Below are 27,698 nucleotides of genomic sequence, written 5' to 3'. Positions count from 1 at the left end.
GATCTATAAAAGGACCCGTATGGTTAGAGTTATAGATATCTTCTTCTTAGAGAGTCTACAAACATTTGTTTGTGAGAGAATAAAGATAAGCTAGGGTTCTTATTGTTAGAGATCTTTGAGTGACTAGTTATTGTGAGGTAAACACTATTGTAAGAGTTTTTTCCAAAGAATTACTGAAGTCTTTTGTTTGTCGAATTGTTTCTTGTTTCTTCCTAGTTCTCTATATTGTGTTTAATCGTTAGAACATCTTACTCGAGACGAACGTGTAGTAATGTTTCCATCTTAAAGGAAATATCTGCTGAATTCTACAGGTGGTTGGGTTCGTGCAATGGACGATGAACTTCCTGCTATGATAAGAATGACATATGTAAGTTGACTACACTTTCCCATAAAATAAATCAATTGGAGATAAATTGGTTTACAAGATCAAATACAAGCCTAATGGAAGTTTGGACAGACTTAAGGAACGACTTGTTATGAAAGTTTATAAGAAAAAGGATGGCATCGACTGCTTTGAAGTGTTCGCACCAGTAGATAGAATGGAGACTACCTGTCTTGTTATTTCTTTGGATGCTCAAAAGAAATGGAAAATTCATCAAATAGATGTTAAATATGTGTTTCATAATGGGGTACTTGAAGAGGAAGTGCATGTAGACCAACCAGTTGGGTATGCAAAGTAAGGTGAAGAAGATAAAGTATTCAGGTTGAAGAAAGCTCTTTATGGGCTTAAACAAGCACTGCGAGCCTGGTATGCTCATACCGGTTCTTATTTTCTTGAACATGGTTTTCAGAATTACCAATATATATGAGCCTACTTTACATATAAAGACTACTACATATGGACAGATTCTTACGGTTTGTTTGTACGTGGATGATTTTATATTTACTGGACTAATCCAGACATGATTACTGGATTCAAGGAGGCAATGGTTAGTCATTTTTAGATGACTGACATGGGTCTTATGGCATACTTTCTTGGACTTGATATTGAACAAAGAGATGATGGAATATTTATATCTCAGTAGAAGTATATTTCTGACATTTTGAAGAGGTTTAAGATTGACTCTTTCATACCTATAAAGACGTTGACGGAAGCGTGAGTAAAATGGGATCAGACTAGTAAAGATGAGTTTGTAATCAAACTAGCTGGGAGTCTACGTTACATAACCGCCACCAGATCTGATATTGTAAATAGAGTTGGTTTGATTTATCGTTTTATGGAAACACCAAGTCAAGTACATCTTCAAGATGCAAAAAAAATCTTGCAATTTACACAAAAGTTACCCAAGATCAAGGTATTCATTATTCATCATCTAATAATAATGAACTTGTTAGTTACACCAACAACGATTGGGCAGGTAATATAGATCGTAATAGTACTTATGGCTTTGTATTCTATATAGGTTCTGGAGTAGTATCATGGTCTTCAAAAAAGCAACAAGTGGTTTCTCTTTCTATTGTTGAAGCTGGGTACATGGCATCTGCTAAGACTTCTTGTCAAGTTATATGGTTAAGAGGTTTGCTTGTAACTTTGAAAATGAATCAAGCATCTCCAACATTGATCTATTGTGATAATCAGTCATCTATAGCCTTAATAAAAACTCCAATATTTCATGGTAGAGCTTCACATATTAACATTAAGTTTCAAAAAATTCGTGATCTTGTCAAGAATGGTGAAATTGTACTGAAATTTTAAGTCATGGAAGCAGATTGCCGATATCTTTACCAAGCTATTGAAGAGAAAGATTTTCTACAAACTCAAGCAGTTGTTGGGTTTTTGTAGTTATGAGGAAACATGTGCTTGATTTTTAAGGAGGTTGTTGGAAGTAAAACTCAAACAACTAATTTTACTGTTTAAGTTGATCATGGTTTTTAGGAATGTTATTAGCAATCAGTTTGATTTATGGTTTCTCTACTGGCTAGTTTTCTAACACTTATATAAGGTGGTGATCCCGTTCATTCTATATTGAATTGGGTTTTTTTTTTTCGTATATCTTCCTCCTCTTTATACTCTGTAAGTGTGTATTGTGATTGTAGGTAGACTACAAATAGTTAGATCCTATAGTTTATTCGTGTACTCCTGCTGTGGTTTGAATAAAAATATTGCTTCTCATAGTAAAAATTTCTTAACTAACAAACTGTCGACCCAAAAATCTGATTTCGAAATCAACAAAATAATAATCAAACTAAGTAACGAATCTCAATTAAGTTTTTGGATAGCAGGTAATATATACGCCCTCTAATTCTGGTAAAAGATACTATCACTTTTTCAAAACCAAAAGGAATATTCAAAGTTTTTAAATTTGAAAGAAAAATAATCATCAAATGGAAAGAATATACGAAAATGATATACCCATCGACATTTGTCCCGAGTAAAATCCCGATAAGGGATATTGTGGTCCTAGGAATGCCTCACTACGTTGGGATTATAAATGGTGTTATGAAAGATCTCATTGATCTCTTGTTAGGGGTCATTTATTGGGAGAAATTATCGGTAAAAGTAGCATTTTCTAAGAATATATCTAATTTTTTAGAAACGTCCATGTGTCACCATATTACTGGGTCAAGGGATGGTCTTCCCCCACCACACCTCAATCAATTTTAAGAATTCTGGGTGTACCGCCTGTTTGGACACTTTAAAAACGACCCCTCGTAGTGTGATCCTAGTCAGTAAGTTCGCGAATGATTCGCGAATTTTTCCGTATCACAAATTTTACCGTCTTATTCGCGTACGTTTGCAACTCCGAACCCAAGTCGCGTATTATGTGGCATTCCCGAATTATTCGCGAATCGTTCATGAATTTTACGTATCCCGAATACTACGTCCGCTTAATTCGCCATAAATTCTTTAGCTTTTACTTTTCAAAGACCCCATTTTTTGGGCTTTACTGCCTCCCGGGCATACACAACCGAATATTAGACGTGTTGTAATTTTTATGAAACAAAAACGACTGAAGAGATTTGAAGGTGAAGGTGAGAGAGATCTCAAACTCACTAACCAAGCATCTAAACCACTATACGACGTCCTCTTGGATAACTAATGTTGTATATTTTATTAATATCATCATATTAAGTTTATTTTTTCTTTAAATAACTCACACATATGCATAAAAATTGGTCTATGACCTTATAAATACAAATTATTTGTTATATATAGATACCGAATTTTCAGAGCCGAACTCATATTTATAAATCGAATTATACACGTACGTATGTCGTTCCGAATTACTAACGAATTACGTCTCGTTGACCGAATTTTGGATCGAATCTGAATTTTACAAAACCGTATAATACTCGTACATTTACCGTTCCGTACATTTACCGAATCCCGAATTGCTAATTAGGAGCCAGCAAACCTGACACCCTGCTAGTTCTCATGCCATGGGGCACCACTCTTGTGTAAGACTGTTGTTTTAGTATGGTATTTTTGGCGGTATACTCAATTTAGTGTTTGGACCTGTTACTCAACTAGGTTAACCGTGTCATTCGTCCATTTCCCAAAATATTAACATGTTCGCCACTCAGTTAGAGCCGTTAGAAAGTTTGACTAAAAGGGCTAGGTGAATTAAGGTGAGAAATTTGACCGTTATGAACCTTGATATATAAAGGGAATACCAGTCCTACTAAGTGGTGATACTATTTCATCGATCGGTCAGAATCGGTGGGATGTTTTTGTCCTATATCAAAAGGTATCAGCACTTTAGTAGAACTGATGTTCCCTTTACAGATCATGTTCCGAAATGTGAAAGAGAAGGAAATTTTTCTCCACTTGCTGGAAGAAACGAATCTATTTTGTGGGAAAAAAAATTTGTGGCAAGATTCGTTCAATTCTGAAGATAATCGAAGAAGATATCATGACGAAAAACAAGTAAGTGATTTAATCTTTGGATTGGTTTAATTAGGGCACTCGATTTTTATTCCCTTTATGATGTTATTAGTGATGCAGTAGTTGAATCAGTGTTAGGGTTCTTGTTATCTGTTGAATTTGAACTGATATTATGGTTTGGCGATTTTGGGTAATCAGTTTATATTTATAGTGTAATTAGGGTTTTCGTAGTGGATTTCTGCAGAAAAATTGTGGGTAATTTTTCATTTGTTTCTAAAAAGGAAAGAAATCAATGGAGAAATTACCTTTAGAAATCACAGAAAACGTACTTACTAGATTGCCTGTGGTCTCAAAATTACAGTGTAGAGAAGTATGCACAACTTTGCGAAATTTGTTACCTAAACCCAAGATGGGTTTACTTTACATGGTTTCACACAAAATGGCGAGTAATAAACTGGAGGCAGAATTCTACTTTTCGGAACAAAATGATGATGATAAGTTTAGTAGCAGTAATCATATCGATGAGGATGAGCGAATAAGCTGTCTCGGAACACTTACAAAGTTAGATCAACGTATAATCATGCCATCGACATGCTACTTGAGAACTTTCATTGTTGGTTCTTGTAAGGGTTTAGTTTGTTATGCCAGTCACATCCCTAAAAGGACATCTGAAAGAAAAGTCTATATTTGCAATCCTGTCACTGGAGAGCAAATTCAACTTCCGGTTATTAGCAAATGGGATGAAAATCCTGATGCAGAGCAGGGGATTGGATTCGGTTACCATCCTTCAAGCAAGGAGTACAAGGTTGTTAGAATTGTGAGCCGAATGGTGTACGTGTATACACTCCGGGGTGGTGTTCTGTCGAAACACAACTTTAGTATAGGAAACCAAGCCTTGTTCCGCCCTAGTAATGTTTTACCGTCAGTGGGTGTTTTTGCAAGAGGAGCTCTTCACTGGATAGAGAGTGTAGAATCTATGATTGTAACTTTTGATTTGGAAAATGAGAGGTTTGAGTTGCTCTCAGGAATACCTTCAGAACTCTGTGATACTAACCATGTTGAACTCATGGAATTGGGAGGGAATTTGGGTGTTCTAGAAGTGTTTCCCAGCAAGCATGTCACGATATGGGAGTCGAGTTTTAGGGAGACGCGTCGCAGGTTTGTTTCCACTTGGCGTACGATTTTTAGACTAGAATGGGAAGACTACAGCTGGTTTGAGCCATTCGGGCTCAACAAAGGTTTGTTGTGGTACAATGTTGTTCTCTCCTGCTATGACCCTGTAACAAAAACTTTGAAAAAGCTTGATGAGACTTTGAAGAAACTCATGGATGATTCCATGCTGACAGAATATTCCACCACTCGAGCAACCCGTCACGTCAATAGCCTTGTTTCGTTGACAGTGGACATGGAGGATACAGGTGGAAAGAAAAAACAGCAGAAGGAAAGAGGAAACAAGAAAAGAAGAGCTATGGCCTGAAAAGAGTCCATGGGATCACTCTGGGTGAAAGCTAAAAGGGGCACCAAGATATTTATTAAGAAACTGAAGCCCCATTTAAAGTTTACTTGTTGTCATAGTTTACTTCTTTCAGGCCAAGTTATGAGTAAAAATGCTTAAATTGTTTTTCTTTTTGGAATTTATGCACTTCAATTGTGAATTCAGATGAATAAACTCTTGATTTTAATTAGAAATACTGTAAGCTAGCTACATTTTTTTAAGTGGCATAGAAAAATTACGAGGTCATATGTACATCTGAACCTCACAACAAATAACAAAGACCGGCTATGTACACCCTGAACAATCCCCCAACGGCCAACAGCGCCGATATATCTGCCTTAAATGGTTAGTACTACATCAGTATGCTCCAGGTTCCCTTTCAACAATAAATTTACAGAATGACCCGTCTTTCTCATCAAATATATACATCATATTTACATGATTACAAAAAACATAATTCCATGACAAGAAGTCCTCCTGAGCTCAAGCCCATCGTAACTATTTACACCAAAAATTTACAAACACATGCATGCTAGAGCATCTGTTCACCAGAACGGACACCACCTGAACGATAGAAGACAACACAATTAGGGATGCAAGTTAGAAGAACAAGAAAAATAAAGCGAACAAGGGTTTCTGTAACAGCAGCATAAAAACCGAGAAGCACACAAAATTTGGGGTATATCACAACACTTGCAACTGGAATATATATGCCACTGAAGTATTAAACCATATTTACATTTTCAAAGATTATTAACTTAGATGGGAAGGTATTGGACCACCAAGTATTAAGTATAACCCGAAATATGCAAAACTTATATATAACCTTACACAGTTAGATTTTAGTCCGGTTAATTTGTAAATAAGAAGAAGAACAAAATGCTATTATGTAGTCGAATTTCTGATTTAGCTGTAAAGAACCGAAAATTAAAATAAATAAATATGAAGTACGTACCCGACATAGTTTTGACACAAATTCTCATGTGATGTAGCTTGAATGATTAATTTCTGAACTTGGAGTTTAACAGACAGCCCATGTTCTACCTCACCAGCATCTCCAGGGGTCATTGTGGCACCCGTGGAAAAGTCACGCCCTGTAAGCTTATTACTCATTCGACTCATCACAACCTTAGCGCGCTCAATTAAAACTCCATTTGCATCGTCTAGTTGGTGAACAGCCTATACAACAATGAGCCAAAATAGGAAAAGAATCAATGGCTTAATGCAATCTTTAGAATGCCATAAACTAACAAGGAAGAAGGTAATTACCTGAAGAAGTTCCTTTTCCCTAACACCCCTTTGAGGTTGAGCCGGCTCCCTATCCGGCACAGGTTCCTCGGTATTTACAGCTGGCTGGACATGAGTACTTGTGGGGTTTGATGTTTGAGGAACTTCGTTAAAATTGAAAAGTCTCCAATTTATGAGAGGGTCATGTACAAAAGCCTGCAAACAAATAGAAGGATAAACCAACTTTAGATATACCATAAAAGGCCACAACACAGGGTCAATATGTGATTAAACGTGTCACAGTTATGAACAAACAGACCAATATTAACCTAGTGCAATATACCCAGAGTATTATAGCTTTTATGATCCAACCACTAAAGTTAATAAAAGTCAAGGAGATCAAGTTATTAGTTAATCACTATCAAGGGAAGGGGTTTATTGCGAGATAAATCTAACTGTTCATGGATATGCTTTTCAACTAAGGCAGTTGCTTTGCAGGCACTACCAAAACAATATATGAAATATTTAAATGTCTCATTTAGCTTCTTCGTAATCATCTTGATCATATTAACACTCTCCCTTTATTTGTCTTTCGAATGTTTCAGTGGTCAGATTGTCACTGTTTTCCAGTTACCTGAACCGTTGAGACTGACATGAGGTTATCATACTTGAACAAAGTGATTTACTAACAGATCAAAAGAAACCTTTGTTTATATACCTCCATCATCGCCATGACACTATCCTTATTTGTTCGCAGCACTTGCATCACATTCTCACAAGTCGATCTGAAGTTACCCTCAATCCCACTAACCTCCATTGCTTTCACTAGCATTCTTGTCAAACGGAATGGAACCTGTTTCATCGTACATCAATGTTCTAAATCCGTTAAAAAAGTGAAAAACTTAAAATGGAAAACAGGTATGCATTATCATTGGAACGGCCGGACAGCGCACCTTCTCTGGGAACTTTTCTCTGTTCATTGAAGCTTCGAAGCAATCCCCAAAATCAATATGCAAGATTTTTCCACTACAAAAGAATCACGATTGTGTAAAAATTGCAAGTCTATATCTCGAGTTTATGTCCGAAAAACTATCTTAGATTGTCCACATCTTTGAGAAGAAAATGCAGATTTCAAGAAGTACCTATAACGATGTAGCATAAGATTACTTGGATGTCTGTCTCCTAATCCAAGGAGATAACCTACCTGTATCAATGAATAAACCAATTTGTAAGCTTCACATAAAGGATCAGATGACGGTTCATAAATCAGACATGAGGAATAAATACCATGCTCATGACAGCCAAGCTTCTAGTGTAATTTGTCCTACGGTCTAACCAAACCTCGGAAGTGCGACTCTTTAACCACAGAACCTACAACACTCAACACAAGAATTCAGAAAACATGACATTCAAATTCTTACATACACAAAAGAGAAACCAAACCAGGAAGATTCCTCGAATAACACGGAAAAACAGAGCATCCATACCACGACTTAAGTTTTACAGAGTAAGGTGGTACCATACCCGTGACAAGTCGTTGCCTTCAGTATTTTCTAAGGCATGCTGAAACACTTCGACTTTACCGATGAGTGGCAAATGATCATAATCCGAAGAAAAAGCCAACATAAGCTTATGCTCTTGATTTAAGGTGATCTGTGATAAAAACTCATCAAATAAGATCTTGCTGAGTTTATTAATTCAATGAAAAAAATGAAGAAAATGTGGACTAACCTTTCTGGCGTCCCTGTATTCTCGAATCAAATGGTGAAAAGTATCACAGTGTGGAACCCATCCAATCAACCCACTGTTTGGGGATAATGGGATGACATCATAACGCTGAATAGAAAGATCCTTATCTTGAGTTTTTCTTGAGTTCTCCAACAAGGTATTAACCAGACCGAAAAGCTAAAAAAGAAACAATATTAGTAGGTACAGCGTTATAACAATTAATTACAAAAAATGAAAAGAACAGAAAGAACGAAAAAACCTTGAATTTCATCTTAATTTCTAAGGGAACATATGGTGAGGCAAAGTCTATATGAAAGAATTACCTGCATGACACGCTCATCTTGACGCAAATCTTCATGCCCCTTCAACAGAAAAGCATAATCTTCACCATCATTCCCATGAATTGTCAACTTGCGGGGACGCTGTTTAGATGTTATCACAACAAGCTGTGGCGCAAACGAAGCAATGGTAACAACAGGTGACCCTGAAATACGAAAGTCAACACTAAATTCAGTTAACTATAAAGGATACAAGGATACAAGTCCAACAGATATGTCCAATCACCTGCACGGTATGTTCCTGGCACGGCGAGCTCTAGGTTGCGGCATTCAAGCAACTCTGGTGAAACAGACTGCAGTATACGGAGCAGTTGAGATAACCAGAGTAAGATCATTAAGAAACAACGGAAATGCAAGAATTACATGAGTTACTTGCCTGTAAATCTAAGGTTGTAAGACTGGGAAGCTGCTTGTCAATACGTCTGAATACATGATAATACAAGTCCCAAGCCTGTCAAATAGATATTTAATGCTCAATAGCAGTTTCAAAAATATAATTGCTGCCGATTAAGTTGCAAAAAATAACAAAATAAACCATTGAATACACTAATTGGAAAGTTGGATTCAAGAAACAATTTAATAAATCATTAATGACTTATCAACATAAAGAAGTGACCAGGATCACCATAAGGCATAGCAATAACACTTCTTTAATACACTCGAGAAGCAACATGACCCAAAAATATAACGAAGACAGCATGTACAGGCACACCCTTTGTTGTGTTAAAACAATTAACTAAAGAAACCGGTGATAAAACAAGAAGCATCAAATTTCTACACTAACGGAGAAACAAATCAACCCCAGACGAAACACAAGTACACGAAAAGGTGCATGCCGAATTTATGGATGAGCCATGATACCTGAGTAAGTTCAGCATCCTTCCCAGTCTTTTTATATTTCATGCAACATTCATAGGCCTCCTGTAGTTCATGACCATATGCCTGCATCCAAAATAAATGAAGGTCAAACAATAGACAAAAATATAATATTTAAAACTTTTGTATGAATTGCTTATGCTTCTACAACGCGTCAAACAAAAACTTGCACATATGCTCAAAGACTACAATAAACTATTCTTTACCAAAACTCCAACTCACCATAAGCTGCAAATGCAGTAACAATACAGTTTATAACAGGAAGAACTTAACCTTCAAGAGATGTACGGTATGAGCAACATGGCCAATAAGACATCTAGCAAAGCAGACCTCAACCCTCACTGGGGTACGAAACACGAGTAGCCATCTTGGAGGGAATCAGTATTCAGAGTCTAAAAATCCTAGAAGTATTGTTAATATTTTGAGGTCATAAACGTACAATCTAAAAATCCTTACTCTTTGAGCTATCAATAAATTCAACCAACACACCAGGTTTCTACTTAAAAACTCATTCGCTCACACCAACAGCAGGCACAGTTTGAGCTGAAAATACATTAAATTTGAAACACGATTTATGATTGGGATTTGGGACGTAATAGCACGTTACCAAATCAATCAATAACGATTCAGTTCACCTAGCTCTAAGCTACAACACCAAGCAACAGTTTTTGGAAAATCCAAATCTAGGGAATTAGACAACTACCTGAATGAAGGTCTGTTCTTTAATAGTGCTTGCCCCCTCCTTGAGCCTTTCGTGCAGTGGCTCCAGAACATTCAACATCCCTTCGATGTTGTGTTCACCAAAGTAGAGCCTGCTGGCTTCTTCGAGAGCTTCATGCCACGTTTCGTGCCAAAGTATTGCAACCCTAATTAACTCTTTGGAGACAAGTTGTGCCTGCATTAATAGCATCTCATGGTAAGAAAACAAGCAGTAGCATGTAGGAGTTCAAATATGTAGAAAACGCAGAATTTACTGTCACCTGATCCACAAGTACACCGCTATGCTGCCTAACTATATCAACCACTTCTTGTGCTGCAGCTCGGCGTGAATTGCTTATCGATTTACATGCGACGAGAAGGGGGTACATCAGAGCCTGTCACGGGAATCCATTTACATTTCTAAATGTGTAACCCAAAAGGTGCATCATTTTTCAGGGTTTCCAAAAAGAGATGACAGACACTAGTAGACAAACGGTCAATGCGCTATAAGACTAGACATCAATTATTTCCAGAAATAACGTTCTGGTATAACTAATAGTAAGGGTCATTGTAGCATCTGCTAAATCCAGAAAAATCCAAAACACTTAAATATAGACCCGAGATGCAGTCAACAGAATCTAAGCATTTTACGAAGTCAAACTGAGAAGACCCATGTGACAGAAGTATAAAGGTTTTGCTTGAGTTGCTTATTTATACTTTCCCCTAAAATGGGAAACCTATTTAATGGAGAAATGGAGGACAAATAAACCCATAATCTAGTCAACAGTTAATGGTCTGATGTGTCAGAGGACAAATAAACCCATGTTCCGCATTTTACCCAAGTCCAAAGAAAAAGATTCTGGAACAACTGAAGGCAAACCTGTGGATGTCCCCGACCTATCCGCACCAGAAGTGATTGTATGAGTTCTCTCACAGCATCGTTATTTGAATGTATTCTAGCAATTATTTGAGGCAACACAACAAGCCATGTGTCGATATTAACATGATCAAATCCTTTCTGCAGTGCCAATTGAACCTCCTCTGTAGCTCCATGGCTAAACCACAACGTGAGAAGACGAAGAATATCCTGGAGGAAAATTATCGGCGCAGTAAAGACCATTTTAAGCAAATCAGAGTAAGTATAATAAGAAAAAAGAAATTCCGCAACGAAACAGTTTAGATGTAGTATACTGATTTTTTTTGGTTAAACCCTAGTATGAGCTGCAGATATGAAACACGCCCACCAGATGAACTATTTTACCTGTAAACTATCATCCACTCCTTTCGCTGTTGCTGCAAATGCAATTGAGTGGAAATAACCAGTAACAGCCTCTACAACATACTGCCCAGCTAAATCAGAGAAGCCTCTTATGGTGTAATGAGACATAACTGCAGTATTGAATAGTGCCCATTTGTGCCATGCTTTCGACCAATCAGTTGCACATTCAGTGGCACATCGAAATGCAACAAGGATTTCTGCTGACCACAACAGTCAATTAGCATACATATAAATTACAGTCATAAGAAAAGAAAAAGAAAATAAGTCATATGAAATATTAACAACCTTGTATGGTGTCATCATCTAACACTGGAGAAAGTGCCCACTGCCAAGTCCCGAGTTTCAAATAAACACGGGCCATAAGGGGGATTCGAAAACTTGATGAACTAACTGAGCCAACTGGCAGCCTTGGCGAACTGTTCATTGCTCCAGAAAGCTCTAAAGCAAGATCCTAAAAGAGACAAACAACTGACAATTAAATAAAGGCTACGCAAAAACTATACCTAAAGTAGTCCCCGAGTAAACGAATTGTTCATTTAAAGGATTCGAAAAACAAGGTATTTCTGGTACCTGCAACCTTGCAAATGATTCATATCGTTTCAGATCTTCCCCAAGAGACCATTGATACTTTAAGTAGGCCAGAATCACTTGTGGAGGTCCATGATATGGTAAATCTCCCAGAGTAGTTTCTGGGTCGTACTGTTTAGTGAATACATTATATGACGATAAATGAGATACCTTACGAACAATAAAATAATAACAACTCGCACCATAATTTTTCCCACATCCAACGTGCACCACTAACCTGTAACAGGTTGACTAAAGTAGATCGTGCCTGACTAATCCTACCACTTTTTCGGCAAAGAGAAGCGAATTTAACCCAAGAGTCTATGTCTTCTGTCGGGGGTAGCACAAGTGCTCGGACGGAGAGAAGCGCTTGCCATACCTGTACAATTTAAGAATAGCCAGAAGGAGAAACATCAACTTAAGGTACAAAAATAATGGTGCATAAACAAAAAAACAAAAAAAACAGTTGATGACGAAGAAGCTAAGCACCAACAGTAAAACATGCATAGACAAAAGGACTGCCTTCAAATCATGAAGGTTAACAACTTCACAATCTTCAGAATACTAAATCTTTGAAATGGAGAAAAGATAATCATAAAACAGAGAGGAAAATAAAAGCTTATCCACCTCTACATTCTGCTTTGTTCCTTGTATACGTTCAGTCCACATATTACGAATAAGGGCACGCCGTCCTTCAGCAACTGGGTTTTCCAGAGGTAGAGTACAGTAATCAATGACCTGTCACAATTAACATAGAAAATTAGCTGTAAGAACAGTGTATGGCATGTTTCTAGGAATGAAATCCAACTCAACACCAATGCCCACAAGTTGAAAGATGGAGAATACCTCCTCTAACTCAGACAACTGCTGAACTCGTACCATGTTGCTGTATGCACGATCATAACTCTCAAGGACCTAAAGGAGGTGAAACTTCTTAGATACATACCATAAATCCGATACCATGTGAGTGAACAAAAACAATTACAGTTTGGTGTTGATTATTGCCAACAAAAAATTTGACATCCAGGTATCTAAAAGCGAAAAACAAGGAAAACATATATAAACTGAAATTTTTACGGATGACTTTGAGGATGCACAAAGATTAAGTTGAAACCACTTAAAAGTTGCAATCCTACTAAACGAGAAAGCTAATGACATACTGACTCATGTGCTTAACCCTGTAATAAGATAACTGTACATTCCCTGAACTTTTCAAGTTCAACCTGCTAATATTCTTTTCAAGAAGAACCCTACAAATCCAGCCCTAACTAACAAAAGAGCCAGTTGCAAAGCACAGGTTAGGCAATATAAAGAAATTTACCAGTGCTGCGAGCTCTGTTGCCAAGCATTTCCTTGCTCTATCTACAAATTCACGTGCCTCGTCATACTGTAAGAAAGGAATATTAGCACCTTACACAGATAAAAATCATAAGATAAAAAACAGGAAGGATGATCAGCCGTAACAAAGATTCTCACCTTCCCACGACGAACTAACAGAACGGCCCTAAAGAAAGTACCATTACTACTTCCATCACCAGTTGCAGCAGTGTTCCCTAGAATCCGAAGTTTGGTTTCATCCCCATCATCCAAACGAGAAACATATTCTGACATTTGATCCCACTCCCCCATGTTCCAAGCAGCACTAGCAGCCTGGACAAATACATCATATATGTAAGTGGAAGATAGAAACACACCCATACAAGTTAACAACCCAGCAACTAAGCCTTTAAAATACACTCATACAAGTTAAGCAAAATTATTAAACACAAACCATAGGTGCCATTTCCAATCGAGCTGCAGGCTCCGCAGGGGTCCAAAACTCCTTGCAGAGGTTATTAAGCTCTTCCCATCGAGCTAGTGCAGCTAGGCATCGCATTTTACCTGTAACATATATACAAAAAAAGAAGCTAAGCACCGTATTCACAACAGAAAGTCAGCATATGTGATAAATAATTAGAGAACTTATTATTATTATTATTTAAGAAAAAAAAAAGGAAGACAAGGGCCCATCTAAAAGGCTGAAAATTGCACATTGAATATCTGATGCTTACTGGCTTCTCTTAAGTTAAGAACAACTGATGCTCATTTGTTGCTAATTTCTAGAATTGCTTTCGAAGAAAACTCCAACACTAGGAAAAGAAAGATGCAAACAAGACAACATGCAATAAATACAAACCTAATGTAGCATCCAAAATAACATGGGGGCTAGCTGCCTGAGATGCTTTGACAGTGTACGCCTTGAGAGCATCGTCCCACCGCTGCAGTTTTTCATACCTAAGAACCATAGAACAAGATAAAGTGATAAACAAATTACTCCAATAAATTAAAATGCATAGAGAATGTTTAACGTCGGCAAGTCCTAAAACTCTAGGCTTTAGCAGGGCAACAGAGGTCCGGTCATTACATAGAAAGGATAACTAAGGAAATTGTCACATAAACATCAAGGCTTGAATTACCAGGATTCCTTCAGTTGAACGTCCAAATCCTGCTGAGCATAAGTCAGTATTCCAACGGCAGCCTGGAGATAAAAACCTTGATTAGAAGGGGAAGTCTCATGGGAAATTATCTAGAACACCATGCATAAAATATACTACATCCGTTTCCGGAAAAGAGGTACTATCACTTTTTCATTTTAGCCTAAAAATAGGCCAAATTGAAAAGGTGATAGTAACTCTTTTCCAGAAGCGGAGGGAGTATAAAACTCATTTGAAGTCCGTAACATAGAGGATAAATAGACCTCATGCTGGTGCAACTGGTTATTTATATGTATAAGAGCTTCAACAACAGCGACTGGGTTAGCATCCATCTTCTTGGAGCGGGCACCTTCAAATTCCATCTCCTTGTAATGCAGAGCCTTCGCAAATGCTCGACACTGAGAAGAAATTTGGCTTCAGTAGAGGCATCAATAATACAATGGAAAGGGGAAATATGCCAGGTATGTTAGCTAGCACACTGATAAAATTCCTGTCCAACCATAAAATAACATTACCTTTTCTGCAAGAGCACCAAGGAGTCGAATATCTATCGGGAGAGGTTTTTCATCATGCTCCATAAACTCAGCCTGCAAAGTTCAGGAGTACTAAGTTTTTTAGCTACGTTCAGCATTTGAAATAGTAAAACGTGACAACCACAAGTAAACATCAGAAAATACTTACCAAGTTAAGGAGTGTTGCCAGAATTTCTGGAGGAATATTTGGAGATGAAAATGCCATCTCTAAACTACGAACTAACTGTTGCTGACAAGTTTCATTCAGTTGAGCCCAGCAACTCACAAAACCAGCTGCAAACAGCTCCCGTCCAACAAAAGGCTGCATTATCCAAGTCAGAAACAAAAATCCAAGTACAGATAATGGAAAAACATTAAATTTGTTCATGCACCACCTGCGATTGTGCAAGCCTTGCACAGGTTCGTAAAGCAGGAGATGGAGATTCTTTGAGAAGTTCGATACTAAAATGTCTCATCCACTCTGCCCAATCTTCCTTAGTACTCCGTTGAGAAGCTTCACCAGCTGTCCTTAATCGACCGTCGTTAACCTAAGGAACTAATAAATGTAAGAATTCAACTGACAAAAGAAAAATATACGAGCTAAAACAGCGACGAGAAGGGCAAAATATTTAGTGTCACAAACCCACACCTCCGTACCAATTCCCAAAAGGTTTTAAGAGAGTGAAGATCTAAGTGCAAGTCAAACCTTAAGGAATCCCTACTGTGAAATGCGGCACATTTCATGTTAGATGAAGTCAAGACTAAAAGGGCGTACTAATAACATGTTTTTCTACTAAGCTGCGGGAAATACCGAATCAGAGAAATAAAGTTTTCCTAATATGTAAGTCAACAAAGCCCCGGAGAGTAATATCCAATATATAAGAAGGCTGCGGTAAAGTACCAGGAGTAATTTGATTAAGTTTCTAAGACTAAAATCTGACAGACATGCAATTGATATCCAAGACAGCCATACGACAAACAATCATATACAGACATGTCATCCAGCACTGATATATAAAAGAAATTACCTGATGGCTTCTCAGTTGATTGTGCATCTCAGGTCCCTCCTCAAAGTTCTCAACATCATTCAAAGGGTCACTTATGACCTCAACAGGATTTGCTCGAGTCAATCTATCAGCAGAATTCCCTAATATTAATGGCTCACGTCTACACCGATGCCCTTCCATTTCCTCAAAGTCTTTATGCTGAAAATATAACTCATAGTATCAAAAACTTCTTATGAGAAACAGTTAGAAGAAAAGACCGATTAAATAAGTTCTTTGAAACTCTGGTTTAGAAGAAGACCCGTAAACGGTGTTTCAGTAGAAGTTTATGGATTGATGGCACGAAATTAGTGAAGTCCTCCCCAAGAGCATGCGCCAAGCAGCAAAGGGCATCAACAGCATCCTTCCTAAGTTCATCATTTTTTCTGCAAATGAAAAACTTAAGTAACTGCAGAAAAAATAAGCCGCAACAGATTTTGAAGACCAAAAGGGTGCAGGAAATCAAATCTAACTGTCCTTTCAAGACTTGTAAGTCTCAGCATGCATGAATAACTGAGTGCTTCTTGGTAAACATAACCCATGAACAGTAAAGGGTTGTTTTAAATTTTACAATCAAGTTTGTCATTGTTTGTACAATATGACACACCCCAACCGAGAAGAACTCTAATTCTAAGCAGATATGTGAATTGGTAAACACACTATTTTTTAACTTACCCATCCAAGACAAGCTTCAAATGATGCACTAGGGATGATACGTGTCCAGCTACCTGGAAAAGGAATAGATGTGTGAAAAAATACATATGTAAGAACACAACTACCACATGGATCACCAGATACATGCTCAAAAACTATGCAAAAACCAAAAAGAAGTAGTGAACTACCTGCACACAAGGGATCAACCTTGTAAGAGTCTTAATAGCAGCACGCCGAATATCCATCAAAGCATCGACTTTAAACAATCGAATGAGTGCAGGAAGAAGTAAATGCATGTGCTCATCCAAAGTCCCTGTAACCCAACAACCAAATTGACGACTTGTAAAGAGATAAAACTAAAAGTGAACGACTGAGACAAACATAATAAACAGCAATAGAGTTAAACACTACGAACCGCCAAACACTTCAAGGGTATGCAGAATATCAAGAACATGGGAGTAGTCATTAAACCGCTCAGCATCACTGAGTACTTGAATACATCGAGGAAGAATAACAGGTAGATATGTCCTAAATTCATCATTCAGCGATAAGCAAAGCTGCTCTACCAGGTGCAGAACCTGTGAGAAGGAAGAGAGAATTCCTCAATTAGTATAACCCACAAGAATATTACAAATTTGCAATATTTGTCAACCTGCTTAATATCAAGAAGTTTCGACACTTACAGGTGAGCCATGCAGAGGACGATTAGATGTTGACGAACTGAAAGATGACCATAATTCAGATATAAGAGACAGCAATTCTGGCAAATACTTGCGTATATGCTGCACAAACATAATACAAAAAGTAATCAGATTTCCATAAAAATCACAGAACAATCAGAAAATAGCTTGCCTGCAAATTGGCATGAGATCATGGTGCCTTCAATGGTTCAGTTTTACCTGGCGCACAATAGATACCAATGTCCCAAGCTTCCATGTTATAAACTCCTTCAGTCCATCTTCACATGTGCGAACGGTGTGGAAAAGATCAGGCAACACCTACACAAAGAAATCGATAACTATTATGTAATAAATTCAATAGTGATCGCATCTACTTAAAAGATTTGGGACAAAACCCTGACTCGGTTTAACAGTTTCGAGTGGTAAAGGGAAAATAGGTCATCAGTCTTTGCTTAATATCTTCCTTTGTATTCTCAATTTCAAGGTTCAAACCCTCAATAAGACATCACACTTCATTATTAGAAAAATGATGTAGCAAATCACGTAAGACACATAACATTTGCATTCCAAAAGGAAACGACTGACTCACAAAAGGCATTTTTCTTAAAAGAACAAAACAAAAACTGAAACTGAAATGCACTAAACACAAAGTTAAGCTCAAATATGAACTGACCTTCGGTAAATAAGGAACGCAACCAAGGCCCATGGACTAATCTCACAAGAAAACAAAACCATAACTGGTTAGAGAGCATTATTGTACAACGAACTACGCAGAACAACAAAAAGAAAGTAACTCGCAAGTACAGACTTCAGAGACGAAATGCTAAGTACAGGAAAAGATACTGTACCTTGAATATAAACATAAGAGAACCAACCACCTTTTGATGATAGCTTACAAGAGAGGGATCCCGAAGAATCCGCATGAGTGAACTGATTGCAACCTGTTTATAGAAACTAACATTAAAAAAACGTGAACCTAAGATATGCTAAACTCTGTGTTAGATATTTACCGTAGGATAATAATCCTCTTCTGATGTGGCAAAAGATGGCCAAAGGTCCATGGGTAGCTCATCCATTGATCGAATGTGTTGGCTTGTATCACAAGCTGCACGGATAACTTCTCCATGAGACCCTGGCAAGCTTCGCTGATTGCGTTTATGAACATGAGGATCCAAAGCACCAATAATCCCTAAAACCTGATGAAGAAAGACAAGAACCTATTCAGCAAAGAAGTAACTAACTATATGACCAGAATATTAAGTCCATTCTAACTATGTTACGTGCATGTCAACTAGAATATTAGCTGAATATGGCAAAACTGTTCTTTTGGTTTGAACCTAGAGATTCTAAAGCTCCTAAAGATTACTCACGTTACTTGGTTTCCGTTGGATCAAAGCAGGCACAACTGGTTGTTCATTTGCTAACACTGGAGATGCTGGTAGCGGAGCAAAGTTCAGTATTAACTGTCGGATTTTTGTTGGTGGATTTGCTGAGCTGTTGCGTAAAAACTTCTAGCTGAATTTATGCTGGTATACATGTTGGGTTTTTATGGTTTACGCAACAAATCATCTGATTAGTTTATTTATTGATTCGTTTAATCTAATCCGGATTAAGGTGTGATTTAGGAGTGATCGTGTAATTAAGTTTAATGCCGGATTAAGCTTAAGTAATACTAGGTTGCCGTAAGGTGGTGTATTGGTGTTCACATAACTCATGATGGATTAGTTAGATGATGCATGGCTATGACTAAGACACTCTTCTAGATTCCTGCATATAAAAAAAAATCGGAGGCAAAAACCCTATAGCTATAAGTGACACTACATGAAGGTTCCAGCTGATTGTATCAAAACAAAAAACAAAATACATGTAGGTTATCAGAAAATGTTTCAGAAAGCCTGTCAGAATTCCAATGACAAGTACCTTCAATACATCTCGTCTGGTTGACCAAGCCAGCTCACCATTCAACAACTTCAATAGCAAACCAAGCAATAGTGGATACTCGTTATATGGAGCAATCACATACCTACCACAACAAGACAAAGAAGTCATCATCTAATATAATAATTTTAGAAATCATCAAACACCAATGCAAGACAATCATCACACTTCGTCAAAAAATCCGCTGCTTCCTGTTGGAACCCGTGAAGGGAAAAAAAATGTAAAAAAAAAAGTATACAAAATGCAAGGGTACACTGCAGTGGCATTAATCTTAAACTAAGGTATCCGATGTGAATCTCAACTTAAATATGAAACGATTAAGGACAGATTTATTTTGAACAGGCAACCTATAAATAATTCAATATTCTTGAAACCATCAAATCAAACAAGTTCATTTAAGATGCTGTTCGTATATCCAACAAAGCCAACCACCAGAACTAAGAGTATTAGACCAGACAACCCCTATCAAGATTCCTCCAAGAAACACTAATGTTATAATAAGCCTATTTTGATAAAATTTTACAATCAAACCCAGTCATGGCCTTCTCAAATCAACTTAGAAAGAGTAAAGCCAAGTGTGACCTAAACGTTTGATATAATTGGAGAAGATTCAAAAAAAAGTGCACCTAACTCAAGAAGAAATATCGTCTGGAGAGACAAAATTGACCCAATTAATTAGTTGGGCTAACTAAAACAATTGCATTAGCAAAATCGCCAGTGATTTCAAACAAGGTGCATACCCAGTGCTCTGCACAAGTTGACCAAGCGTTGCAACAGCCACTTCACGCTTTAGGACAGATGAAACATCGATTAAGGCATCAACAATTAGTGGCATCAGTTCAGGAAGATATTGCCTCATTGCAAAACCACCCTGCACCAGAAAGCACAGCAACAATGATAAGAGTTTTGTACTCAAAGAGTACTGCAGAGATAATAGTCTAATGAAATCATAAAGAAAGAAGTATTGATTATAAAAAAGCAGAATTAACAGCTCAGTGCTCTTCTCTGTTTTAACATATATAATCTTAAAAGCATCCATATCTTCTATCAACTATGCGGCCCCATCACTTTGGAAACTGAAGTACCAAAGCAAGTGGAGGCAGTCACTCCAGATAACCAACAGGTTAAATTTGTTGACCTGTAATATAAGTAATAAGGAAGGTAATCCTTTTTATCTCAAGGCTGCAAAGGTATCAGCAACCTGAATAAAAAGTTACCATCGACCTCACTTCCCCCAGCCTCTTTACAGTTTTTGGTGGAGTTGACATTCCAAAGGACCAGGAGTCCAGGTATACCAAAGAAAGGAAGAGAATTATCATAGTCGCTAACCTAGAAGCTTTTTTGCTAGCACATCCCTGGAGAGGTGAAGTATCTAAGATGCAATAGTACAGCTTATGAAACTCAAAATATTAAGCTGTGAGCATCTAGTTCACCGCAGACTGACAGTCCTAGGCGTGTAGCTTTAGTTCTTCGGTCTGTTCCATGATTTAAAACGTAGAGCTCGAGAGCATAAGGAATATTCTACAAGCAACAGTAGAGAAAAATATTCACCCACCACTCTTGCAAGCTCCCCAACAGTAACAAGAACACCATTGACCACACCATTGTTAGAATTCACCCCAGGGGCTTCACAAAGCTTTGCCACAAGTGCCTGAAGAAAATAAAGGTCAGACCGCATGAGACATTTCATTTAGATGAGTTAAATGTAAAACAATAACACTAAACAAACAAACCTTGTGTACTGGAGCGATATATGGAAGTATGAGTCGTTCACAACTTCGAATCAGGCAGCCCAATAGTTTTGCACTTTCTTCTCTGCATTTGCTATCGGCACTGCTGACAAACAAGAAATGTCAACATCTGCAGATTTAAGGCCAAACTATAAAACAAAGAATTATAGATTTTCTGCATGCATGAAAACAACTACTACAAATGATGTCTTCCTTTTTCACTATTTGGTAGGAATTAGAAATTATTAGTAGTCATCCGACCTTTGTTCTAGATACTTCAATAGTTGTATGAGATGGCGACGAAGTGCTGGAAGAACATATGCTGGATTTCTTTCTGATAACCTCCCAGCCAATGAGATTGCGTACTCTCGAACAACAAAATCCTGTAGTAGTAGGAAAAAATACAAAAAGAATGAGAAAACTCAATAAACAATAGCAACAATTATTGGGAAGCAGTCATTAAATTTTTCGAATTTTGGGAGGGGAGGAAAGACAGCATAAAACAAACACTTTTTTGTATTATAATTAACATATGCAAGGAAACAGATTTCCATACAAAGAAATTTACTGACTTAAGGTTTAGGACAGACTACAGATACTTCAACTATATCCAAAAAATGGTAACTGGTATCATTTAAAAATTCCTTGTATTTCATTTTAATATTTTAACTGATATCTTCACTATTAAAAAGCGAGACAAAGAACATGCTGAATTGAAGTGCTGGCCCACAAAGGAGGGTCACTGCAGTGCTAAGATTTTCCAATCCGTCCTCCTCAGTAGTAACTGCAGTTAATGCTACTGTGGAGACGCGCTTGGGTGTTTAATGTTTGTATGGTGCCACGATGCGGCTTGGGTGGCATACGAAAATCTTCATTACAGAAATTTGACAAACTGACAAATCCAACTTCCTAATATTAAAGCAGAACATATTCAATAGAAGAAGACAATTGCAAAAAAAAAAAAAAACCACACATGGGACACATGCGAATTGGTCCAAATTTATCTAATTTAAAGAGTACACATATTTTGGACCGCTGTCTGGTGGGAGGTCTGGATCCTATTTAACATCAGGAACTATAGGCATCACGGAACCTCTAACTGACACATCGTCAGGCCTAAAATGCAAGTGCGTAAGTTTGAGGATGTAATAATCTCTTTACATATGAAACCAAACCGGGATCGGAATAAATTAGTAGATAAAAATAATAAAGCAGAAAAGCTGACAAGAAAATTAACTGAGTCCAATAAGCAGAAATTCATTAGTAAACATGCTGATAACAATAGAAAATGGCAATACCAAGGTAAAACATAGAATTGAGACGATTATGAAATCGGCAGATCATGTAAGCTTGAGTTATCATGAAGAGAAACGAAAATGACATATTTTCACTAGCTACCGTATGCTAACAGATGCAGATTTTCACTTCATCAATTCAAATATAGAACTTGACCTTACCTCATCATTTAAAGCAACAAAAACAGCTGTCAAACTATCGGCCTGTGCCAAAAATTCGTCGAACCCACCATTTCCATGTAGAGAAGAGAAGACCGACAGCCGGACATTGACATCAGCATCTGCAACAGCTGCAACCAGGAGCTTTTCGACAATCTACAATAAGGACAAGTTAGGTCTGCAGGCATATATAGCATGAACAGCCCATGTAACCACGTTTAATTCACATCATAAACAAAAAAATGATCCCGTTCTAAAACTCTTATCACACCGTCAAAAAAATACATGAAGTCATGAACTGATACATAATAAGGAGGTACTAACTCTTGAGCAGAAAACATTAACAAAACCAAGCTTCAAACATGCTTATAAGTTTAAACATGTAGATCCTTTATACTACAGACAGAGATGTTTTCTAAGGAAACCGAGGTATAAACGTACTAGTTGCATCAAGTAATATGTATTAAATTGACAGGAGCAGGGAATACGTACCAACTGTTTTAGTAAAAAAATAAATCGGCAACTTATAAAGTTAAAAACTACCATGTAGAACTGTTACCAAAAAATAATACCTATGAACAGCTAGCAGCATATAATAATAATCCAAAATACACTTAATAAAAAGATTTAATATTTCAATAGAGATTAGGTGGAAGAGTCAAAGAAATCCAGAAGAAATATGATATGTTGTTACAATGTTGCTACTGTTGTACTACAGACCAACAAGGTTCTCCATCGTAATGAAGTAGCATAAACAGGTACCAGTTGAAATAAGTAAGAAGAATCATATGGTCCTATAGATCATATCTCTATATTGGTACTACAATGACATTTACATGTCGAACAAAATATGCATCAAAATGGAAGCATGTATAGTAAAAAAGGAAAAAGAAAAATATATGAATAATGGAACTGCTCTAGCTGCAAGGGACAGTTGAACATAAATGATCAAATACAACAGAGGGAAGCATAAAAGGAACAATTAGTGGTGACACTGACCTCCTCAACAAGACGTCGTCGTCTTCCTCCAGTTCGACTCAACCTACTTGAACTAAACAGTGCACATGCTACTCCAGAAAAGAAATTAGCAACTAACTTGCAACAGCATAAGGCAGCATCTCTCCTGGTAGCTCCATCCTCATCTTCGAGGTATATAACAACAGATTCTCTAGTGAACTCGAGAAGTTCATGACCCTACAACAATAAATAGCTTCACAGTGAATCTACTGGAAAGACTGAGAAAAAACATAGGGCAGGATCTCCTGCTATAGCAGTATATTTATTTTTGAGACAATAAAGAAACAGATTTAGACGCAAACTCAATAAGCTCATGGTTGAGGGTTCACAGCGGATAATATTAACACCATGGTACATAAACAAATAAATGACTGAACCTACCTTGAAATTGAAACGACCAAGTGTTTGCAAAGCAAGCTGCACGAGAGCCGAACCACTAAGCTCTGGTACTTGCCGAGGGTTATTCATCACATTTGGACGAGCGACTACAAAACCTGCCCTTGAATGAGGAAAAGGAGCCCTTGAAAGAGCTAGAGAAATGCTGTCAAGCAAGCGCTCTTGGATAGTAGGCAACAGAGACGGGATGCTGGAATGTTCCAACGCAATGTAAAAAAAAACAAGTTCTTAGATATGAATAAACAACTATAAACTCATTTTGGCAGGAGAAATGAATTGGTAATTGACTGTATACCCAACAATTATTTGCTCAAGAGCTTCAGCCAAGGTGGAAGAAAGACCAGTAGAAAACATTGCATCCAGAAGACTTCGAACATGGGGTTCCATGTCAGGCCCCATGGCCTTTGCAAAGTTTCCAACACAAGCCAAAGCCTCGAGCAAGGGTCTACCTCTACGAGGAGAAATCTAAACATTTATACAGTATACAGACCATTAGTTGTCACATTACTACAAGCAACAGAAGGGATATTAAAGTGTAAAAATAGTTAAGGGCTCGACACATACTGCATCTCGCAAGTGAGACATTATTGTCGGCAAATAGTGGACAAGTTCACCATCTAAAGCACCAGCCATCTCTCCTAGAGCAATGAACCCACTAGCGCGTTCAGCTGGTAACCGTAGAACAGCAAGAATATGATCCATGCAAATCTGTTACAGAAGATTATACGCCAAAATATCAACCACTGTATATTAGATCAGTTATAACATTGCGGGAAGGAAGTAAGTGTACAAACCTTTAAATAGTTTGCAACAAAACGGTCACGTAGGAAGTGAGCTATACGAGGCAGCAAGGATGTTATGCTTAGACGAACAAGCCTATCCTTGTGCTCCAGGTATACAAGAACAATATCAGCTACTTCTCTGTACCTTGACATCATAAATTCACCAGAATTCCTGAAAAATCATCAAGCTTAAGTAAGCTTCAATGTGCCTGATGATCTAATAATATAACACTACTATGCTATTTGATAAGGCACCACATAAGATATTTATCCACTTCATAAAAGAGCAGCATGAATTTGGATTTGGGGTACACCTCATACACTACTAGAAACGATCCAATATGCACATGCAGAAGAAAAAGAAGGAAGAGAGGGAGGGAGGGCGGGAGAGTCCCCAACCTTAAAAGTTCCCCAACTGAAAGCAGTGAACCATGTATGCTATGAACTGGAGCATTCTTTCCCAATCCAGCTTGGGTAGCTTCGAACATGCGGTAATACCTATGAAAAGATAAGAGAGTGAAAATTATTTTAACGTGCTGCAGTCAAACACATTAAATGGCATAAGTTAATATATGCTTCAAAGATGTAATTTTTAAGTTACAATGTCTGGTGGTTCTCACGTACCATTGCACACGCCAACGAGTCTCACGCTTCTCAATCACACGAAGGCAAGCACGTAGGGCTTCAACTGCCCGTTCACGAACAGCCAAAGTTGGATCCCTGAGGGCAACCCATATGGCATCTACAAACTCGGGCACATAGACATTGAAAACTGTCGGTGCATTTTCTGCCATTTCCTGACAACAGAAGTAAAAATGTTTCAGAAGGTATCCTGATGTCGAAATTTAAAAGTATCTTCATAAGAGAGAATCTTTAATTGCCGTACAGAACGGTCTGTAAAACAGTAACCGGATTTCATGAGACCAATAATCAGTTAACCAATTAACAACAACTTCAACAGTACATCTAGGTTATGTGAATACTTGGTCAATGAGGACAGTTTAAGCCAAATAAACTAATGAACCGAACTTATGGAGTTGAAAGTACAATAACCAAGTATACAATTTACTGACGTCAACAGTAAGAGGATCTTACTTTCAGAATCAAGACAGCAGCAAATCGACGATACTCTACTCTATCGCTGTGAAGCCAACCCATTGCAATTTTAACCTGGCGAAGCAAATATATTAACAGTTCTGTCGCTAACAAAACACCACAAAAAAATGGACAAATAAGAACTAACCTGACACTCCACTTCATCTGCAGTCATTGCTCCCCCGGCTCTAGCTAGATGGCCAAGCACCCTACTGGCGAGGATTAGAACTTCAGGATCACGCTTAACCTCTAGAATGGTGCGCATATAGTTAGAGAACTTTGACACCTTGGAAGCACTCTCTCCAAGTGTCACATCGATTAATTCATCAATGGCTCTCAAAGCTCCCAAATTCTCAGCAGCCTCAGTACTTTCCAATAACCTGGTGAAACGATCATACAACTGATCCATGAAACGAGAAAAAGCCTCCCCACTAAGGTCCCGAGCCACTTCCTCAACATGTTTTCGCAAAGCTAATGCAGCACCGTCCTGTGCCAATAATGATTAACAAAAGGTTAATGCACTCATCCTTTGAAAAAGTTCAAACACGAAAGGTGCTTTAGCGGCAAGTGAAGGATACAGCAGGTAGAGCCCACTTATTTGTTTACTTATTCATATCTGATAAGCACAGGTACAAAAAAGAAGAAGCATCGAGCCCAAACAAACATCTGGAATGAAAATCAAAATAAAATAAAGGCACCCAAGCCACAGTAAAACCGGAAGATCGGGAGACCAACTAACTAGATGTTACTTACTAGAAGTTGACTACCAAACCTCCTCTGGCTCTAAAAAGATGTGACCCTGCCAATTTATCGCTCCATGAAACAAAATTACTAAATAGATCAGAAAGCAGAACCCAAAATGACACGTGAAAACACATGAACATAAAGTTGATACATATAAAAAAACTTTACTTATTATGGCAATGCCTGAGATATGTTTCTCACGAATAATTCAATTCATTCATACCAAGCATTGCTTACCATAAAGACTTCCTATCAAAAACATCATAATCACATATAACCTCAGTTAACTAACTCAATTCGTAACAAACTATCCAATAATACAACATGGTGAACAGACACAACAATCCTCAAAATATCATAACTCTGTCCCAAACTAGGTCATAAACTCCAAATTCACTTTTAATAGATAAGTGATGGTATTGAACATTAGAGTATCAAATTGCCATTTCTGAGGTTTCAGTAGTAAATTCAGAACTCTTAAATCCAAAATTGTCAGTTAATTTTGAGTTTTTTCATCAGTTAATTTTGAGTTCTTCCTTTTCCAAATTAACCTAAACACCAACTACATTTTCCAAAGTTAAAATCTACAACATTGAAGAAGAAAAAGTAAGAAATGATACCTTAGGGTTTCCTCTGGTAGAAAGATTAGCAAGTATTTTACTAAGAGCTTCTCCACTAGTAGTAGAACCACCAGTAACAGCGGAAGTAGTAACACCACCACCACCACTACCACCAAATCGTACAGATGGCGAAGAAGATGATGAAGAAACCGACGCCATAGACACTTGAAATGACTCGGAAAATAAATGAATCCCTAAAATCTAGACTACTTGAGCAACATTGCTGTATCTCCTGATTCAATAATTGTAGAGATTTTCCATGGAATCAAAGAAGCTTAAAGACCTAATTGATGATGAGAAACCCTAATTGACTAACTAAAACCCTAATTTTCGTAGAGGAGACGGACAAAATCATGACTATTCAAGAGAATTGACTATGGTATGATAATTCTCTCTCTGTCGCTGTCGTTTTGATCATTTCTAGTGTTGTTGTTGCTGAGCTCTACTTTTTTTCGGGGGTTCACGTGTCGTGCCATAGTTGGCTCTGTTGGTAAATCTTAGTGCTTGTTTACTTTTTGGGGTCA

The 27,698-nt window shown here is 37.6% G+C and overlaps 2 protein-coding genes across 4 annotated transcripts; one reads left to right on the top strand and one right to left on the bottom strand.

Annotated features, from left to right (window-relative positions):
* The first annotated feature begins 3,674 nt into the window (after positions 1-3,674).
* On the top strand, positions 3,675-5,529 carry LOC113329941. The gene is made up of 2 exons (XM_026576775.1): positions 3,675-3,868; positions 4,188-5,529. Exons 1-2 carry the CDS (start codon positions 3,713-3,715, stop codon positions 5,301-5,303), a joined length of 1,272 nt encoding a protein of 423 aa, XP_026432560.1. The 5' UTR covers positions 3,675-3,712; the 3' UTR covers positions 5,304-5,529.
* LOC113329939 (serine/threonine-protein kinase TOR-like) lies at positions 5,488-27,572 on the bottom strand. Of its 3 annotated transcripts, none has more exons than XM_026576774.1 (58): positions 27,175-27,304; positions 26,564-26,623; positions 25,959-26,297; positions 25,811-25,885; positions 25,340-25,512; positions 25,115-25,213; positions 24,728-24,887; positions 24,498-24,641; positions 24,229-24,398; positions 23,919-24,123; positions 23,520-23,714; positions 22,524-22,676; positions 21,328-21,449; positions 21,070-21,169; positions 20,892-20,987; positions 20,077-20,207; positions 19,319-19,421; positions 18,409-18,594; positions 18,247-18,339; positions 18,072-18,107; positions 17,618-17,716; positions 17,402-17,500; positions 17,134-17,296; positions 16,907-17,031; positions 16,740-16,792; positions 16,327-16,450; positions 16,050-16,226; positions 15,417-15,569; positions 15,191-15,343; positions 15,025-15,096; positions 14,773-14,907; positions 14,492-14,553; positions 14,212-14,309; positions 13,807-13,916; positions 13,512-13,685; positions 13,357-13,422; positions 12,882-12,950; positions 12,663-12,773; positions 12,274-12,414; positions 12,039-12,167; positions 11,754-11,919; positions 11,451-11,665; positions 11,070-11,276; positions 10,471-10,584; positions 10,194-10,385; positions 9,476-9,556; positions 8,991-9,065; positions 8,841-8,907; positions 8,600-8,760; positions 8,280-8,453; positions 8,073-8,201; positions 7,836-7,919; positions 7,691-7,752; positions 7,502-7,574; positions 7,267-7,401; positions 6,591-6,764; positions 6,277-6,500; positions 5,867-5,885 (listed from the first exon to the last, which is right to left on the bottom strand). In XM_026576774.1, the coding sequence occupies exons 3-58, from the start codon at positions 26,217-26,219 to the stop codon at positions 5,867-5,869; spliced, it is 7,167 nt and encodes a 2,388-aa protein (XP_026432559.1). In that variant the 5' UTR covers positions 26,220-26,297; positions 26,564-26,623; positions 27,175-27,304. The 3 variants fall into 3 exon arrangements, with proteins under 3 accessions (XP_026432557.1, XP_026432559.1, XP_026432558.1); XM_026576773.1 differs by having other exon boundaries at positions 26,564-26,609; positions 27,175-27,294; XM_026576772.1 differs by lacking the exon at positions 26,564-26,623 and having other exon boundaries at positions 5,488-5,885; positions 27,175-27,572.
* Between the last annotated feature and the right edge of the window lie 126 nt (positions 27,573-27,698).

The sequence above is a fragment of the Papaver somniferum genome, unplaced genomic scaffold (assembly GCF_003573695.1).
Source record: "Papaver somniferum cultivar HN1 unplaced genomic scaffold, ASM357369v1 unplaced-scaffold_117, whole genome shotgun sequence".
Classification (NCBI taxonomy): Eukaryota; Viridiplantae; Streptophyta; class Magnoliopsida; order Ranunculales; family Papaveraceae; genus Papaver; species Papaver somniferum.
This window is presented reverse-complemented; position numbering and strand designations above follow the sequence as displayed.